This window comes from Anser cygnoides, chromosome 7, assembly GCF_040182565.1.
Source record: "Anser cygnoides isolate HZ-2024a breed goose chromosome 7, Taihu_goose_T2T_genome, whole genome shotgun sequence".
Classification (NCBI taxonomy): Eukaryota; Metazoa; Chordata; class Aves; order Anseriformes; family Anatidae; genus Anser; species Anser cygnoides.
This window is the reverse complement of record NC_089879.1, coordinates 24,351,629-24,370,448: the sequence shown is the minus strand read 5'-3', so window position 1 is coordinate 24,370,448 and position 18,820 is coordinate 24,351,629. Positions and strand designations below refer to the sequence as shown.

General features: G+C 40.2%; 2 protein-coding genes across 6 annotated transcripts; one reads left to right on the top strand and one right to left on the bottom strand.

The window, feature by feature from the left end:
- The first annotated feature begins 9 nt into the window (after window positions 1-9).
- Window positions 10-17,378, top strand: FAM149B1 (family with sequence similarity 149 member B1). Of its 5 annotated transcripts, none has more exons than XM_048069410.2 (15): window positions 10-149; window positions 870-974; window positions 1,558-1,690; window positions 2,753-2,895; window positions 3,533-3,652; window positions 4,314-4,484; window positions 6,232-6,419; window positions 6,696-6,826; window positions 7,409-7,462; window positions 7,941-8,053; window positions 8,681-8,890; window positions 9,735-9,861; window positions 10,185-10,310; window positions 11,330-11,411; window positions 12,424-17,378. In XM_048069410.2, the coding sequence occupies exons 1-15, from the start codon at window positions 100-102 to the stop codon at window positions 12,495-12,497; spliced, it is 1,827 nt and encodes a 608-aa protein (XP_047925367.2). In that variant the 5' UTR covers window positions 10-99; the 3' UTR covers window positions 12,498-17,378. The 5 variants fall into 5 exon arrangements, with proteins under 5 accessions (XP_047925367.2, XP_047925365.2, XP_047925368.2 ...); XM_048069408.2 differs by having other exon boundaries at window positions 7,409-7,516; XM_048069409.2 differs by lacking the exon at window positions 10-149 and adding an exon at window positions 224-365 and having other exon boundaries at window positions 7,409-7,516.
- Window positions 15,102-18,252, bottom strand: DNAJC9 (DnaJ heat shock protein family (Hsp40) member C9). Its single transcript, XM_048069412.2, has 5 exons — window positions 18,007-18,252; window positions 17,798-17,938; window positions 17,403-17,657; window positions 16,521-16,607; window positions 15,102-15,778 (listed from the first exon to the last, which is right to left on the bottom strand). Exons 1-5 carry the CDS (start codon window positions 18,226-18,228, stop codon window positions 15,659-15,661), a joined length of 825 nt encoding a protein of 274 aa, XP_047925369.1. The 5' UTR covers window positions 18,229-18,252; the 3' UTR covers window positions 15,102-15,658.
- Between the last annotated feature and the right edge of the window lie 568 nt (window positions 18,253-18,820).

Below are 18,820 nucleotides of genomic sequence, written 5' to 3'. Positions count from 1 at the left end.
GGAGACCGCGTCATGGCGGCGGCGCTGAGGCGGACGCGTAATGGCGGCCGCAGCGCTGAGGAGGCGGTGTCATGGCGGCGGCGCTGAGGCGGCCGCACGATGATGTCGCGATACAGGCGGAAGCCGCTGCCCCCCAGCGCTCTGGAGTTGTGAGTGGCCGGCGCCGGGCCGGGTCCCCCCGGAGGGCTGGGGGCGGCGGGGCCGTAGCTGGGGCTGGGGAGAGGGGACGGGGCCAGTCCTACGGGGTGACCGGGACAGGCGGCACCCCTGTGAGGCGTTTGTACCCGTCGTGGGCAACGTATTTAGTCGCCGACATACGATGCGGAACGTGGTTAAATCTCGAGTTTAATGTCTTTGAGCCGAAAGTGAGCTGAGGGGAAGGCTCCTTCGCTTACAGCTCCCTCAGCCGATGCTCGGGATACTTCTGTTGGCTCTCCTCCCGCTGCTGGGACTTTGCCCATCTCTCTTTCCAGGCTCCTAAACTTCATCAAAGTGATAAGCTAGCAAATAACTGCTCCTAATTTGCTTAGTTTGGAGGCCACGCTTGTTCTGCCTGATCACAAGTCCCCTTTGGGGACAACAACATGATAGCTGCTTATAGAGAGCTGCATCAGGATTTACGACAGCGCTTTATGTTTAATGGAAGACACAGATTTTTAAGCAAATACCTTTTAACTCCGTGTTTAGCCTAGACTTAGTTTTGGTATCTTAATTATAAAGCCTTGGTAACCTGAATTGCCCTAATAATAATAAATGGTTCAGGTATGCAAATCAGTGCATTCCTTGAAAAGCAGAAAGCCATGTAAAACTTGGGAGCTGTGTAGATATTTATTCTTGTCAGTAACATCAAGTTCTGCTCTTTCTTTTAGACAAGGACTTACAAAAGATGCCTTGCGGCATCATCCGCTGCCGGATCCACAAGATGAGGGGCGCCCAGCCACACCCACGTTGGAAAACTACGGAGAGATCTCAAGGTATTTGTCATACCAGAAAACGGATCTTTGTCTGAAGACAGCGAAAAAACAATACCCTTTGTGTCGAGCTATATTTACAGAAGTAATACATTCGGTACTCCTAGGCTTTACCTCAGAACTGTAGCATTTCAGAACATGTTCTTTCCATTTTGGACATCATAATAAGTGTGTAGCCATGTTTTGTTCCCATTTCTTAAATAGCCAGGGTCATATAATTTTATGACAGAAGCAAGTGGAAAAAAGGGAAAAATAATTCCTGAGCAGTGTAGAATTGGAACTAGAAATAGTATTCAACTTAACTACAGTAACTTGGGGAAAACTGATGTTCTCCTTGACCCCTAGATGTCCTACATCATTGAGGTTATTAGGAGTTAGCGTTAATACAATTACTTGTGTACTGTGGCTTCTGCTTAAATGCCGCTAAAGTAAACATTAACCCTATGAAAACTCTCTTAGAGAAGGATTTCTAGGAACTATTCTGATTTTGTTTTTGTACAGAATGATAAGACTGTTTAACTGCTTTTTTGTCATTGTGATGTTGTTGCTTTTTATTCCTTTTTTTGCCTCAACGTGTGCATTTCAGTGAGTCCGAAATCTCGAAGGAATCAGATTACCCTCCTGTTACTCCAACCGATCGTGGGAGTTCATGGTCTGCTAGTCAGAGTTATGCAGGAACCTCCACCGAAGACAGCTCGATCTTCTCTTGGGGCTATGATGTGAGTAGAACATAATCGTGCAAACCAAATCTACCACTGTGAGTAAAAAGATATTTGAAATATGATTGTAAATACATTTCACAATAAAAACAAGGGCCAGATCTGTAAATAGATTAAAAACATCCTGTTGACTTTTTCCCTATCCTTCCATACTCTCAGAACAAAACTAGGTTCATGTTATTCAGTTAATATTCTACATTCCCAATCTAACAGAGGAATGCAAATTATAATAATTATTCAAGACAGTCGTGTAAGAACTCCATTGTTAGAAAGCTGTACGAATCAAGAGGCGGGCAAAATGGCCTGGAAATACAAATCGCTTAGTGCATAAATGTATGTATACAACATAATAAATACTGTTATTGTGGAATCCAAAACATAAGCGGATGACTTGCAGATACTTGGTGTGAGTTTACCAAACTTCATTTTGTTGAAAACTTCTGGAACCTTGTATGCTTCTTAAAATGGAGTAAGCCTCCAAGAGGTTATTTTTGCTACTTTTTTTTTTTTTAATTCCCCGCCTGCCAAAACAAAGCATGCTATTGCCTTCTGTGAGATGGAGATGGGTACTGTTTAGATTTAAAATACTCAGGAATGAGCCCCATTTTCTAGCTACATGAGAACACGTGAGGTTCTGAGCATCCTTCACGTTCCCCAGTGTTGCAGACCAGTCTGCATCGTGTTTTGTTTTATTGTTTTCTGTGGTCATTATGAACAACAAATTTTCCATTTCATTAAAATGTTGCTGAGAATTATCCTTCCTGTTTTGGTTTATATTATGTAAATTACTATGCTTTTAATATAATAATATAGACATTTCAAAACATTTTATTAGCTTTTGTGTCACTGTAAGCTTATTATGTGGCTGTCATGAGTCCTAACAGCAGCCTGCCGTATCTCTAGGGGTAAGATTATTTAATGTCTTTCTATGCAAAAGACTGTATAAATCAGACTTGCTAAGCTTTAAACAAACAGACGTCTTTTTCAACATAAAAAAAAAAAAAGAGTTAAATCTTCCAAATGCTATTCACTAAGTCTTTATTGGATAACTTTCCTTTCTAGGAATTTGATAAAGCTGCCACGCAACAAGTTCAGCACATGTTCAGACAAATTGATGAGCTGCTCTATGAACAGAAAGAAAATGTACACGTTGAGGGACTGCAGGAAGAATGCCAGCAGTGGACATCCAACTTTCCTCATCTCAGGTATTTTATTAATAGGCTAATGTCATTACTGTCACAGATTTATAATAGGGTGGGGCTGGTAACAACTGCTTTTAAAACAACATTAAGAGCAGGGTGGTTTTATGCAATTATATAGTACATAGGGATAAAAAGGTCACTCTGTTAGTATGCCTGCCATTGTCATTAATAAACAGTACACTATCTTAATTTGGTTCCTTGCCAGGGGATTATTGCTACTTGCAACTGAGTTAACCTTAATATAACAAAATTTTCTTTGAAAAGATGTATGTTATAGCTAAAACCCAGGAGCTTAAAAATAATTTTAAAAAATCCTACTACCTCGCTCAGCCAGTCCTTAAGGCTATCTGGAAGCTTCAATTTGAAATCTTCATTACATATACTTGAACAGTTTTGTCCATATTCAAAAGTTTTACAATTAGCAGGGCCTGAAAAGACAAGCAAAATTTTCTTAATGGATTTAACAGACTTGAAGCAACCTGTAGTAGGAAAAACTAAAACAACACTTAACTATTCCCAAGAAAACTGCAGAGCTTCCCAGTGGAATTTGTAGGATTTCTTGCTGTGTGTTTTTACACGCTGAAAGAATCTTACTTTCTGTGCTTTCTGATGTATTTATCCTTTGCTTTTGCCCTGGCAGGATTGTGGGGAAGCAGATAGTGATCCCCACAGATGAAGGGTACGGATGGTATTCGAGTTCACCTTCTGCCAGTTTAGGTTCATCGGGTGTAAGTTCATCACAAGAAAAAGATTCTAATGAGTAAGTATCAGCAGTTGGTCCAGGCTTTACAAAGGTGTGAAGGTAATTTTTTTCTCAGTGGACTGCAGCAATTGGCTTCTTAAACTGTGAGCAATATGTGAAGATTTAACTTTTTTTGTTAGGCTGAACTTTGAACATAGCATACGTTATTTTCTTTTCCTTTTTAACTGAAAAAAGTATGTTCAGAATAGCAAGACCATCTAGGTGTCCTTGTTTCTCACTGCAGTAAACCAGTCACTAAGCAGAAATACCTTTTGTTACTGCTGACTTCTAAAAGGATATGTATGTATGTATTATATATGTATATGTTGTAGCTGGTTTTATTGTTAATCATGTGCTAAATGTGTGCAGTACTTTAAAAATACAAAATAGTACATTAGTGCTGCTTAATTTTTTTATTTTAAAATGTTTTAGAGGTTTTTAATTTTATTTTTTTTCATTACCTTTTATTGCTTGCCTGAAGTTTCAGGTTCCTTAGCAAGAATTTAAAATATCCAAACCAAAAGAATTTTTAGTGTAATGCATAAATTTGTTGGCTCTCCAATACCTGGCCTTACCTACCACATTGTCTCTCAGTCTCTTGGCTCACCAAATGCTGCTATCAGAAGTGGAATAACAACTTCTTTTCATTTCTGCTTTCTGAAAACTGTCGCCTGTTCAGATTTAGTGTTTTTGGCAAGAAGGTGCCTCTTTCTGTTACTCCTGTTCACAAAAAGGCCGACCGTTCCAAGTCTTCGACCTTGTGTTCTCCAGAGAGTGAAGAAGGTGAAGATGGAATAATTGTCTCTGAAGGTGTAATGGAGGAATACTTAGCATTTGACTGCAGAGATGTGTAAGTATTGAGCATAAGATAGTACCAGTGTCCCAGAATTTTTGCTCTTAAGGCTTACATATTTGGTTTTGCTGTTGATTCGTAAAGTATTTTATGATATTTTTCATTATTGTTTTCCTCTAGAGAACTTTCAGAAGCCTGAGGTTGGCAGGGCACTGGGAATTTTCTTTATCCATCTCCTAGAACAATTTATTTTGCTATATTTTTCTAAAATTTCCATAGTTTCTCATAATAGCCATTTTTATTCCTGGTTTAAATAGTTCATTCCATCATAACTAAGAACCTACTACACATTGGCATATTTAAAACTTGTTTAAATGCTATTTATTTGTTCTACTAAGTCAAATTCATTGTTGTTTGTCATGCACTAGCAGCGTGCTTCTCTGCTTTGAACTGCAGTGTACAGATAAGCATTTTGGGTGGGATTTTGTACCTTTACAGTTTTTCAGTGGTAATTTAAGAATCAGTGTGGATTTGATGCTTGCCAAGAAAAAATTATCGCTATTTTTTATCTTAAGAAGAAAGGATTAAGGGTGACGTAAAGACGATTCTTTTTGCTACTTTATTCAGCCGAACAATATGAACATATGGCCTGGGTAGGAAGTCTGGATGATGTCAGCTGCTAAATACTTAACTGATTTTAATAAATAAAGCCTTTTAGCTGCGTGGATAGTGAAATTCAAACTGGTAGGTGTCATTCTTTGACCAGGCCAGAGAGACATTATTGCAGCAAACAATATTGCTGCCTTTATAAAATTTTGGTAAAATATATTATAGCTTCTTCTAGTGGTATCTCCTTTATTTCAAGGTCTGTAGCTTTTTGATGTTAAGTACTAATTAAAGGAACAGATATAGAAGCCATAACAACTGTGCTCACAACAGTATTTTTTCTTCATTCTATAACTTCGGCAGATGAACATAAAACTATTTCAAGCAGTCGTCTTCTAGGTTTTAAACTTCAAAATACCTCTTGCAATTGTGGAGGAGTCTTTGGCCAAGGTCCATTGCAGCTGTGAATTAACTGTTTTTGTTTCCTTTTTTTCCTCTTTCTGATTATGTCTAATTGTCTACAACTGAATTAAGCCCTTGCCCTGAGCACCTCCTGGATGTTAAAGCAGCAGGCTGAGAGTGGTATTAAATAGTCAGGAGTAGTAATATTCCTCTCTGTCTTCAGAATTCTGTAGTGAAATGGAGCCTAACAATGGGATGAACAAATATCCCTGTAACTGCTAACATTTATTTTTAAATGGGACTTTTATCTCCTTTGTAAATTATTTATTATTCATCAAGTATCATTTTTAGTGAGTCTGTATGGGGAAACCAAGGCGTTCAGTTGATAAAGCAATTGTCTCAGTCATTTCTCATTTAGGTCAGTGGTGGATTCTGGAAGATACGAGAGTTCCAGTAAGTATTCCAGAAATACTGGAAAAAATTGCTTCTTCAAGTCATTTGATGTTACTATTCATTGTTCTGTTGGCTCTCAGAGAACAATATTATGTGCTAAATATGAAATTTCTCCTGAAGTAATGTCTTCAATCTGTTTGGCCAGCTGCCTTGACCTATTTCAATTTTAGAGGAAACAGCAGAAATACAGCCTTAGCTAATGTGTTAATCCTATTAAATAATTGCAACAAAATTGCAGGAGATATATGCAATTTTATATATATATATATATATATATATATATATATGCAATGAGGAGATATATACCGTGTTTATGGTACATATAATGCTCACGTTTCTACAGGGAGGAGGAATTGCATGAGAGGAAAATGGGACTCTCTTCTGACAGACGGAAACTAGGGTTTCCTCCTATCTCTCCGTATTCCTGCATGAAGGATTCTGTGCTCACGTTTGTGTTTGATGATGTGTGGAGTGAAGTCCTAGGCTGCATGGAAGAGTTAATCCGCAGATGCTGGGAAGGATCAGCCTCTGGTAAGGATCACAGTTAAACTGAAGATAGAAAAGGGGATTTCAGTTACTCAGTTTCGCAAGGATGCAACGGGAGAGAGATGCATTTGGGAATCAGCTCTTCAGGGTAAAAAAGGTTGTTTACTTTGCTAGCAGCTTGAGACATGCCGTCAGAAGATTTCACAGAGCTTTGTGTTTAAGAGGACTCCTCTTTAAAACAAAAAAATGAGATTCACAGTACTGTGCACAATACAACACCAATAGTTTGTATTGACAAGGATTCTCTTTCGCTTTGCACAGATGATGAGAAAAACATCATAACAGTAGAAACGATCCGAGCAGGTTCTGGAAGCCCTTTGCAGTTTGATCCTTTGCCAGTGTTGTTGCCTCGCGTGCCACAAACTAAAATACCCTCAATGACATCAAATCTGGTAAGTATTTTAAGTATTTTTAGCCAGCCAGTTTGCATATAGATGAATCAATACAATATTACCTTGAGCAAAGATGCAAGTATGTCAAGGGACTGTTCAGATACAGAACTAGTTTGGATTTTGCATGGATGCTGACTGTCCTTTCTAACCACTTAAGTTCTGCTACTTCTCAGTTGAAAATTTTAATTCCTATTTTTCTCTTTAAAACTTAGTATTTTGTATACATATTGGACTACCACGTGGTGACTGCTCACTAATGATGTGGTTGTTTCTACATCTAGCAGAGTTTGAACTAAATTGTGAGATACAAGATTGTGTGAGAGCCCATTCTCACTAGCTTACTTATTGTTAACTGATGAAGGGAATAAAGAACAAATCTCCGCAAAGTTGTAAGATGGTTGTTTTTTTTCCCCCAGACACTGAATTTGACTTTGTGTGGTCTGCTTTAGATTATATGCTCCTAGAGTGGTGAGCACCAAAGCGTTATCTCTGTTCATTCCATTTTAATTCAACTCTTTCCTTTTTACTTCTTGTTTATTTCTACCCCATGTCTTCCTCCCATTTCTGTTACTGTACATGTAGTGCCCCAAAACCAGATGTGGCCGCAAAACCAAAAAGAGGAAAAAACCACCTCAAGTACGTATGCTGGAGAGATGGAAGCTCTGCTATTTTCTATGTGCTATTGCTATGGTGGGTGGAATTTGATGTTTTTCCAGATCAGTCTGTATTCCAGAAGAGTTTCCAGTTCTGTTCATGGCATAAAAGTCAAAATACGCTGAAAAAAATAGTTTTGTAAAATTCCTGGTTATAACCATTGTTGGAAGACTGTGTCATGAAAATGAGAGGCTCAGTTGGAAAATATTAAATATGACAGCATGGTATGAAACATTTGCTAAGCACCACAATTTGTAGGAAAAATGAAATACTAAGATGCCCATCTTAGATGGCAGAAATAAATCAACTGAGTATTTATCTCAGTGTCCTGAAAGAAATGGGTTCCTTTCCTTCAAAATGATTAGCAAAGACAAACTGTATAAATATGGGCGTATGTCATTACCAAACAGTAATTCATTACTGTTCATTCAAGCAGTATGTATTTTTTTTAATTTTTCAGGTAAATCTCTCTCAAGGCTCAAGTAGCGGCTCTCAACGTAATCTAAATGGCTTGATAGTGATCCATGGGATCCAGTTACAGCAAAGGAATCTGCCTGTAATGGAGAAAACACTGTAAGAGCTATAGATTTTGTCTGTTGTTAAGTAGAGCACTCCCACAGAGAGAGGGATTCAACCCAAAAGAGTGTGAGATCATTTTCTATACTGGAGAACATAATTCTCTATTATTTTCTTTTTGCTAATATACTTGTCCTATATGAAATGGTATACTTTTGGTAGAGATTTTCTGTATAATTGCTACTGATTTATCTCTTTAGTGAACAGCTGCAGCATTAGTGGTAGCACTGACATCCCAAAAAGAGATGAAGCTGAGAATGATCTGTTCATTTCCTAGAGGTGGAATTCTATTAGATCTAGGCTGTGGGTGTGAAAACTGTTGCAGTGTTTCTTAGTATAGAAGCTATAATTATTCATAGAATATATATGACAACTTCAATCAAAAAAGATCATAATTCAGTTTAAAAAAAAGTGTATTTATATGTAATAGGCTTTTTTTTTCTTTTCCACTCCCTATCTATTTGAGCTGTAAATTATTTTATGTGGTTATGTGACAAAAACAACAGCACATCATCTGTGTCCACATATAACATTGGTAATGTCACATGCGGATGAGTACAGTGGAAGCAGGGTGGTTATCAGTCATATTAACCCTCTCTTACGGTTCTGTGTCTCTTTTGTTAGGGACCTGGATGACAAACAACCAGGCTCCAGTTCCATCCTCTCAAACAGAACGTGGCCAAATCGTCCCCCTCTGGAGCTCAGTACGTCATCTCTGTCACGGTCCATGAGAAGGCGAAACCCACCACCACATACCCTGCATCCCATCAACACGAGCAACTCTCGTACTGAGACCCCGCGATCTGTGGATGATGTCTTCAGGGGAACTCGCTTGTACGTTTCAAAACCAGTTTCTCACAGCAAATTACCACGTTTAGAGAACCCAGCTTATACAAATAACATTCAGTTAAAGGGAAAGAATGTGAATTCCTTGATTTAATACAAACAAAAAATGTCTAGAATATATTCATTTTCTTTGGTATAAATGATCTTGACTGTATTTAGTTAATCACAGGGATGATATACTCTTAAATAAACATATATGTGTATATATATGTATACACACACATTATATGAGCAGCTCCTGTTTTCTAGGCTAGGTGTTCATCTTCAGTTGCTGGGCTGAAATTAGCATTAAGCAATACTTTACCCTAAAGGTTTCTAAAAAAGAGCAGATAATAATGCCACCTCTGGGAATGGGCAGTCGAGATTCTGCCATTGTGCAGTAGCTGCCCAAGAGAATACCTTTATATATAACACCTTCATCCTGCAGTACAGCCACACAGCATGTCCTTTTGAACTGCAGACGATGAGCATTTTTACTACCAACTTGCTTTTATATATCCCCATCACCATGATTGTGATGATTTCTGCTTGGCATTGATCTTCAGACTCACTTTGCCTATCAGCTTAATATTAAACATCCTACAAACTATAAGTTGTTGTTAATAGATTAAATAGATTTCTGCCAAACTTCACCCACTGAACTCCTTTTTTAAAATCTAGTCTCCAATAGTCAGCCCTAATGCGAGCATCTCACCGCAAAACTCTTGCATGCATTGCTCTTAGTTGTAACATTTTTAGCTTAAACAAAGCCAAACAAACTGTCAATATTGTATGTTTATGCAATGTCAAACATAGAAGCTTAGCTTTTCTTTTTCTTACTGGTGTGTTTCAGTCTGACTGCATATGAGCAGCTGACCTCACCCTCCCCGCTGCCACTAAGCCGAAATAATCTCCTACCGCCCATCAGTACCACCGACGTGGCAGAGCGCGTGGGCACTGCAGGATCCCAGAGACAAATGGTAATAGGCATAACTATTTAATTTTACTATTGGACAGTCTGAAATTGTAGTTGCTGCTGATCCAGTTACCAAACCCCAGAGTTCCAGTTCGTTCGTTGTCTCGTGACAGCAGCTGTAATACATGCACTCAAATTCTGCATCAGATTTGGCCAGCATCATCCTCCAGAGGTGAATTCAGTAACTCCAATTAATGCCACAATTTTCTTCCCGTAAGTAGGTGTAGGATAACTGACTTGGAAAATTAGCTTTAATTCCTAGGGTACTTAATTTAAAAGCACTACTGCAATATGAAGTCATCATAACTTTATCATCCTTCAATGCAGAAATCTCGAGGGAACTCCAGTCGAGCTCACAGTGTAATGACCCACGAAGATAGCCACCAGCAGCTACACGAGAGGCTTTTCTTACCTGATAATTTCTCCAGGCCTAAAACAACCAACGTGTTCTTGGTAAAGCATGGCAAATGATACCAAATCATCCTCATTTACTGAACTAGGTGCTTTGACACTTAGCAGAGAGAAACATTATTTGAGAACCAAATGTCACAGGTGATTGGTGCCTTCAAGTTTGTCACGGGGTTAGAAACCCACAGGTTAGCAAAAACATCATTGCTTGGCACTTCAAAGAGAGAAATTCACTTTCTGGGGGGACATGGGTCCTACTGTACTGCTCCCAGCCATCTCCTAACTACACCTATATTCAGCTGGTGGTGCTATACTTTTCTTGAAGTATCCTAAAGAAATTTGAGATGTTTCTGCAATAAGCTAAGCATTACGTTAGGTATAACGTTTAATCTATCACCTGTACTGATACTCTAGCATCTTCTTCGAAAGCTTTGTAAGAATGGTGGGGGTAATAGAGGATGTTTTCAAGCTTTATCGCATAGACTTCAGGAAGTGCTTTCTACAGCTAAATTCACAGACAAAAGAGTAGGATAGTCTTGGTTGTTTCCTTGTACGAACATGCTGTTCTATTTATGAGATGTCTAGTCTGTTTCAGTAAAGTGCTTGTTTTAGTTTATTGAACCACCCACTCTGCTGCTGTCTCGTCCTGTCTGTCAAAAGTACTTTTTATCTAAGCTTCCAAAGATAAAATTTTAACAGCAGCTTTTAAATAGCTGATGGTTTAGTTTCTGCATAAAACTTCAACATCCTTGACTTTAGAGTTACAAATGTTCAAACTTTCTAAAAACCTGCTTTGAAAGAGAACAGTTTTCAGAAGTGGTAAGAGTCCCCCTAAACGCTTGAGTGGTCGTTCTAAGTAAGAGTGTTAGAAAAGTGTATTTTCTACCCCTGAATTTGATTTAACCTTCCTTAAACATGTAAAAGCTCTACTTAAACCTTTAGAACATCTTGCAAATCTGGTATCTCAGGGAATAAGTACATTCAAGTAGTTTTCAGTTGTATTATATTATTGATGTTTGCAGGTTTTTTCATGCAAACATAAGTAACTTGACCTGTCTTTACAGCCGGACCCACAGCGTCGCCGTTCTTGCACTGTTATTGATCACAGTAATCAATCTTGGACAAGCAGAGGATCAACAGATTCAGGTATGCTCATCAGTTATGGCATTTAATGAAACTGAGCAAGAGGTGGGCTTTTTGGGCAGCTGCCTATTTCCTACACTGAGGAAGTTTTTCAAAGTTCAATTTTGCATTTTAACTTTTTGTTACACAAGTTAGCCCTCGTGCCCTGGAACAGCTTTTTGGAATGCCAACATTGTAGCTCTCACAGGAGTTCACCCCGTTACCCTCAACACAAAGTCAGGTCTCACCTCCGCAGAGTGGGGCATGAGATGCATTTCTGAAAAATAGTTTGTCAAGGAGAGTTGCACTGGAGGTCTCAAATAAGATCAGCATGCTGAAAAGGTAGCATTAAAGCTGCAAAAGTTAATGGAAGCTACAAAGAGTAAGGTAGCAAGCACAGAAGTGATTATTAGAGGAAGGGAGGGGTCTTTTAGCTTGATTAATAGCCGAATGGCCAACCACCACTAATACAAGTGGTACAAGAGCCAGCCTGAGTTTAATAAAGACACTAAACTGAAATAACTTGGTTTTAATCAAGGTAGGAGTGTTCGCTATTAAAATGAGTATCTCCCCCCTCCCTGAACCAGCGTATTTAAATGCAAAATTAGTTTTATGACTGCTGCATTGGCAAAAAAAAAATCACTAAAACTTTGTAGATTTGAATACTTCATAGAGAGATGAAGAAACACAGCAGATCCCAGAAATGCAGCAATGATGAAAGCACAGACTTCACCCTGTAGGAAGGACAGTCACGTCTTCTAAAACTTACAATTTCCAGCTGATCATGTTGTTTGATATGTGATTACTTCCCTCTTAAGAAAGCCTCTGGCTAAAAGAAAGCAAAATACCTTGAAAGTTATTTGAATCTTTTTTGAAGTTTAAGTTTTTTGAAGCTATTGATTTACTGACAGATAGCTAGAATAAGAAGCCAAAAAAAACCACCTCATTTTAGCATTAAGATGAAGGAGCTGCATTTGGTACTTAGTTTTAATATCTTCTAGAAATCTAAAAGTTGTACATGATCTCTGTTTATCAGGTCTTCATCCACATGGCTCTGTGAAAGCTCAAAGTCGAAGTGGATCAGTCACAAAAAACAAACATGGGTTCTAACGTGTCATGAAGAAGTGTCCATCCATCCATCTCCAGAAATTCCTGAACCACCTCTCATTCTCAGCAATGTCAGTGTTGTTTACAGAGAGTCTTGAAACACCCTTCTTAGGAATAATCTTATTTTTTATATAAATCTAAGAAGCAACTGCCAAAGATTAGAAGGGATATACTTGCACATTCCATTTTCTACCACTAGGAAAAGCTGTATTCCAGTGGACAGTGAAGCCTAACTCTAGAAAATTTAGCAGATACTCACTGCGGTTTTCCCATTATTTATTACTGTTTTGTGACTGGTTCATGTTGTTACAGGCAGGTACTGCAGGACCTGCTGATTTGTCCATCAGCTCTACAAAAGATCAATCAGGCCTTCCATAGCAGTAGTAATTTAAGTTTTTTAAGCTATGTTTAAAGCTATATTTATATATTCAAAGCAATATTGTATTATCAAAAGCAAGCACTGCATATGATACTGCTTCTATGACTCAATTTACACAAGTTATGAATTCTGTAGTACTCGGGGGCAGATACTAATGCTGTTGCGTAGAAATAAGGTAGCAAAACAGATGAAGAGAACTGACAGCTTTCGGGGTAGCATACCACTGAACCCTCCTGTGTTATATACTTATAGCTCTTCCTCAGTGTCCGAAGAAGGTTTAAGAGGGAAAAAAGGAGTACCTTTATATAAGTCCAGACTGTATCCAAAGAAAGCACAGTCTTCCTGGCAAGATGTTTTATGGTATATTCACAGAACAGGTCAGTCTCCTTTTCTAAAATAAACCTGCAGTTATGTATTTCTGCACTCCGCCACAAAGGTCCACAACCCACAGCTGCGACATCGCTTTTAGTAGATGTGCTCTGCACCGTGTGACAGACATGCTAGAGATACCAGCTCCTTGCCCTTGTGGCTCCAAGGAAAACAAAAACATGAAATGGAAACTTTTCAAAATAAATGATTAGTTGAAGGTCTAACTCCCAAGCCAGACTACAAGGGAGTGTAAAGACAAGCTGAGGATAACCACTTGTGTATTTTAACAGCTAGGATACTGCATGAAAAGGGTTGTTCTGTTATAATCCCAGTTAAAAGCACTTTTTCTACATTTCTTTATTGTTAGTATTTTCCAAATTACAATTCATAATGGAAAAAACTTGTCAGAATGCTTTCTGAAGTGGCTCCCCTAATTCTCCACCGTAAGCTATGCAGTCTAGCAAGTGTTAGTTGCACCTGGAGAACAGCTGGTAGTTTTTGATCTGGATTCACGTTCTTCAGTCCAGTTTATTCAAGCATGCTCTGATCGAAAAGAAAGCAAAGCAGAAGTGTGCAAACATAAATAGGATAACTCCTTCCTTTGCATTTCCAGAGGAAAAAAAGCCTTGATCTCAATCTAAATCTCTTAAAATGGATGCTAGAAAGGAGCCTGCAGTCACTAAACCCTTTCAAAAGTTTCTCTAACTGTTGAGGCTATCAGAACACTGTGCAGTGTAGAATTTAGTTATCTCAGCTGGAGATAAGCATCCTGTTTGTACCAGTGCCATTCCTCAGGGACTTAGTTTTCAGTAGCCCTAGTATGTCAGAGTTACAAAAATACATAAACTTGAACAGACTTCTAGTAATGTAACATAATATTTCATAGGTTAGGGGAGTCAGCGAGTTACAGAAGTGAAAGCAGTCTCTTGTAAGGTAACTTCTGATTTCTGTTCAAATGGCTGACACCAGAGACTTGTCCTGCACTGTTAGATACCTGTTTTGTGTAGCAACAGTTGTGTTCAAGGCCTGTGTGCTAAGCAACACAGTGATCTACTGAACTCTCTCAGAACCAGAATAATGTTTAAAGCAGCTAAGTAAATGGGAACAGAGTTCCCCTTCTACCTCTAGCTTCCCAAGGGAGCCCTGTTAACTTGTTTCTGAATTCTGTCACTGAAGTGATGAGGACCTTCAACTCAGAAGTAAGTGTTCACCTTGTGGCTCTTCAGCCTTTAAGAAATAATCCACAAAATAAAGCCAGCTTTATTCCTTTGAGCTACAGCAAGCTGAAAAGAGTTACCTTCAACTTCATACCCCTCCACAATACATAAAGTGGTTTAAAAAGAGCTGAAATAAAAACCCTTCAGAATATTTCCACGTGTTACAGGAGTACTTCACTTCTGAAGTGACAACTGGTGACAAACACAGTGCACACAAAACCAAGAGGCAGAAGTAACTAACCACTACCATCGTACAGTGCCTGGGGTGTGATGCCATTGAAATAACACATGATGCACCTTGAAGTTTTGGAACTCCTTGTCATGGGATATCACAAACCCTAGAAATACACAGAACCAGCCGTGTTCTGTGTCTTTTTAACTTTATTAGATCAGCTCAGCATGTTAGATGTTAGGAAAACTTCTGCAAAGTCACTTACATACTTGTTGCAGCCTCATCTTCTTCTCAAGGCGTCTACTTACAGGCCACTGTCAACCACCAGCACAATTAACACTATAGCTGTAGATGCAGTAGAAGTGCACAGTATTAATTTGACTCAAAATCCTAAGAAGAGTTAATGCAATCAGTTTGTTTTGAGCAATTAGTTAGAAAACAGAGGGCTGGGAAAGCAAGATAGCACAAAATTCTGCAAAATCTTCATTTATTAAATCTGCAGTTTTCAAAAGGATTCTTATAAAACCACTGGAATATCTGAAAAACACCTGATGAGCTGAAGTGCAAAGAACTTTAAAAGCCTTGCAAGGTTTGTTAGAAAAGAAACCCATGAACAACAAAAAGATAAGGTTTAAGTCAGACACCACAGGAACTGTTGCAGAGGACTCTGAAGGTGCAGGATTACATTGTTTCCCCATCAGCAGCACTGATGCCCCCCCAAGTGTTCGGAGGGAACATGCTTCAATGCGACTTTAATAAACAGACAGGCATCCCAACCATCTTATCGCTTCCTTGCTGTAACAAAACTATTAGCCAAGAATCTGATCGTAACTAAAAAGCACCAAAGAATGTTCAACAGCAGCACCAGAATGCTTTGTCATTCACGATGCATTCTGCGCCCTACTTCCAAGTCACAGCAAGTTGGTGCACGCGCTCTGAAACAGTAGTCCAGAAAACCTTTGAAATTCTCCCAAATCCACATGTTTCCATACAAAATAATACCTCACATTTCAGCCTACGTAGTCCTTTATTTCTTTCCTTTCTTGGCTGCAGTCTTCCTTCCTCCCTTTTTAGGATTGTTCCCGTATTTTGCTTCCAGATGGGACAAAAGGTCATCCATTTCCTTTTTACGATCTTTATTTCTGCTCTGGGGGAGGGAAAAAAACACAAACCTTTTATTACTGCTCAGCACAGATTATTCTAATGAAGTTAGATAGCTACATAAAACTCTGGAATGTACTAAGCAGGGAATACAGGCTACAGAAGGTGTAGTTCTGTTAAGCAAAAGCCTATTGTATCCTTTGGGCTCTATACCTGACTTCTGCAAGTATCAAAACAGAGGTAAATAACGCCATAAAAATACACAACTTAAGGCTAGGAAAAGCAAAGCAATTTCTAGTTTAAACCCCAAACTCAAATACAATTTGAGGAATGGTTAAATGTCAAATCCTAGGAATCCCACTGGACATGAAGAAAGGCAAAACTGAAAACCAAAACCTAAACAGAATGTTTCTTTCCTCATTCCTCAAAATGTCAAAGCAGAATAGCAAGACTGATTAACTTTTGAAACCTTGTGGAATCCCCCAGAAAGAAAAAAAGCATTAACATTCCCTGTCTAACCACCTAAAAGTAGAAGTTAAATATTTTGATTGTGTATGCAGTAAAGATGAGCACATTAAAATAACTTAGTTAATTTTTAAAAAGATGCAGATAATAAAATCCATACCATCCTCTTGCCTATTAAATGAAGTATGTAGTTAGCATTAGGTCACATTTTAACCTCAGGAAGCTAAGAAGAGTTGCAAAGATCCAAACTGTAAAGATGCTCAGGGAAAACACAGATATAAGCCAGTACCACAAGTATCTTCAACAGATGCTAAAAGCCTTACTTGAATCAGCGCTTTCAAGTCATCTTCTCCATCACCAAGGCCCAGTTCTTGTTTAGACTTTTCTGCCTCTCTTGCTTCTTTTTCTGCCTGAAGTAGCAAATTAGCTTTTAGGAAAGTATTTTGCATGTTATTTGAGTAGTTAAAATAGTTGCTGAACACTTGATTCTGCATCTGTATACAAATAGCCACAAGTAAACACAGTTTCCAAGTTAGGCCACAGATCAAAGAGCCTGTTCTGGTTCCCCGATTGGGTAGAGCGAGGCAGGTTTTTTTTGCTGTTTCACAGAGCTGAACACGATGAGATCCCCATCCCCATCCCTTCCCCCCCCCGGGGCTCCCCCCGTGCCCCTCTTCTTTTGTCCTAGCAGCCATTACATGTTCTTTAAGTTGAAGGTTACTGTCACATGCACATATTGTACAAAGTGCCAAAAAATTAATAAAAAAAAAACAACACAGTAGGTTGGAGAAGAGGTTCATTTATCCAGAATGTTATTTCACACTTGCCAATAGGCACGCATATTGTATTTCTGCCATGTACTCATCTGAACTCCAGCAACTTGCAGCTTTATAAATGAATGCAGGGACACACTAAACTGTAATAAGCCATAGTGAAAGATGCTGAAATAGAAGGAGGAAGTAGTAGGCAACAGCCTGTCACTACTCAAAAACCTTTCACAGCAATCTGACTGAAATTAGTGGAAACAGTATTTTTGGAGGGGAGTTGGGAAACACAGGTGACTTGTGGTGGTCAAAGATGCTGAGCAAGATCTGTAACCCAGCAATCCTGTGGCAAACATCTGTCTTAAAAACAATTTCATTTATTTCCACCCAGGGAGAATAAAAGCTGATCATATACAACGTTTCCTTGTGATTGATACTCACCCGCCTTTTTCTTGCCATGACTTTCTGCTTAGACTCTTTGACAAAAGCTTTGTAGGATGGGACTTCTTTGCAGTCAATGGCTTTTTCTATGATTTTCCTTATTCTCGGTTCATCCGTATAGTCCACACACAGCACAGACTCCATTATTTTATCCATGTCACCCTCAAAATCCACGTACGCTGCTTTGATATCTGCTAGCTCCTGCTCCGAATCTTTGTAGGTCTTCTCAAAATCCTCAATATCTTTCACGGTGATCTGAAGGAGAGAGGGGAGGTATTCACAAGATCTACGGCTCAGTAGGAAACAAAACAAGAAAATACAGCAAGCAAAGCGGCACTTTAGCTTAAAACACGAGGGGTTTTATGCTGAGGGAGGGTGTGCGCGCCGCTGCTGACCTTCTTGAAGAGCAGCCGCCAGTACTCCTGCCAGTCCCGCTCGGCCCTCAGCGCCTCGCCCTCCTCGTCCACCGTGCCCTGCTCGTCGTACAGGGCGCGCTGCTCCGCGTCGCTCAGCACGGCGTAGGCCTTGCCCAGGATCTGCGGGGACAGCCGGTCCGTCAGTCGGTCGGTCAGTCAGTCGGTGGGGCAGACCGCCCCGCGCTCACCTGGAACCGCCGCGTCGCCTCCTCCTTCTCCTCGGGCGGGACTCGGTCGGGGTGGACGCGGAGCGAGGCGCGGTGGTAGCCGCGGCGGATCTCCTCGGGCGAGGCCCCGCGGCGGACGCCCAGGGCTCGGTACAGGTCGGCGGCGCCGAAGGCGGCCTCGCACTGCTCCAGCAACCCCATCGCGGCGCCGCCGCCCTCAGCCCGCCGCCCGCGGCCGCGCATGCGCCGGGCGGGCAGGAGGGCGGGCAGGAGGGCGGCGCTGAGGGGAGCGGCGGGAAGCTGAGGGGGATCGGCCGGGCTGAGGGGGGCAGCCCCGAGCCGCAGCCAAAGGACGCCCCCTCGAGGCCCTCGCTTCCCCGCGGGAGGCCGGGAAGGGAGCTCTGAGTAACAAACAGCGCCGTGACCTCAGGGCGCGGAGGTTCGGTTCTCCCGCCCACGGGAAAGCAACGCGTCAGGTACACCTGCCGCTAGGGATCTATAATAAAAAGGGACTCTGCGTAACTCTTCTCTTCCCCGTGGTAAACTCCGCTGCCCCTTGTTGAACTCTTAACTCCCCCTTAGTAAACTTGCTGTTTGCAAGTTCTCTCCGGCTGAACAAAACCCACCACACTTCTGAAAATGCTCATCTTCCTTCCATAAACACACATTCTCCACAATACCTACAAGGCTTTCACTCAGACAGGCCCCAGGAAAAACAAAAACTAAGCAGCTCTTCAAAAAGTCTGTATTTATTACATCCCAAACCAAAGTGTACATGTTTTCCTTGCAGGCTGTCCCAAATATCACAATAGGGTAGCAAAGGTGTTTGTGTCCC

What these genes read in the sequence shown, in the direction of transcription:
- FAM149B1 (XM_048069408.2), top strand. Translation starts at nt 100, where the DNA reads ATGATGTCGCGATACAGGCGGAAGCCGCTGCCCCCCAGCGCTCTGGAG. An exon ending in AACTACGGAGAGATCTCAAG is followed by an intron (nt 975 to 1,557) that starts GTATTTGTCATA and finishes TGTGCATTTCAG; the next exon opens with TGAGTCCGAAATCTCGAAGG. An exon ending in AAACAACCAACGTGTTCTTG is followed by an intron (nt 10,311 to 11,329) that starts GTAAAGCATGGC and finishes CTGTCTTTACAG; the next exon opens with CCGGACCCACAGCGTCGCCG.
- DNAJC9 (XM_048069412.2), bottom strand. Translation starts at nt 18,228, where the DNA reads ATGCGCGGCCGCGGGCGGCGGGCTGAGGGCGGCGGCGCCGCGATGGGG. An exon ending in GGCGGCTGCTCTTCAAGAAG is followed by an intron (nt 17,658 to 17,797) that starts GTCAGCAGCGGC and finishes TCTCTCCTTCAG; the next exon opens with ATCACCGTGAAAGATATTGA. An exon ending in TCATGGCAAGAAAAAGGCGG is followed by an intron (nt 16,608 to 17,402) that starts GTGAGTATCAAT and finishes TTGCTACTTCAG; the next exon opens with GCAGAAAAAGAAGCAAGAGA.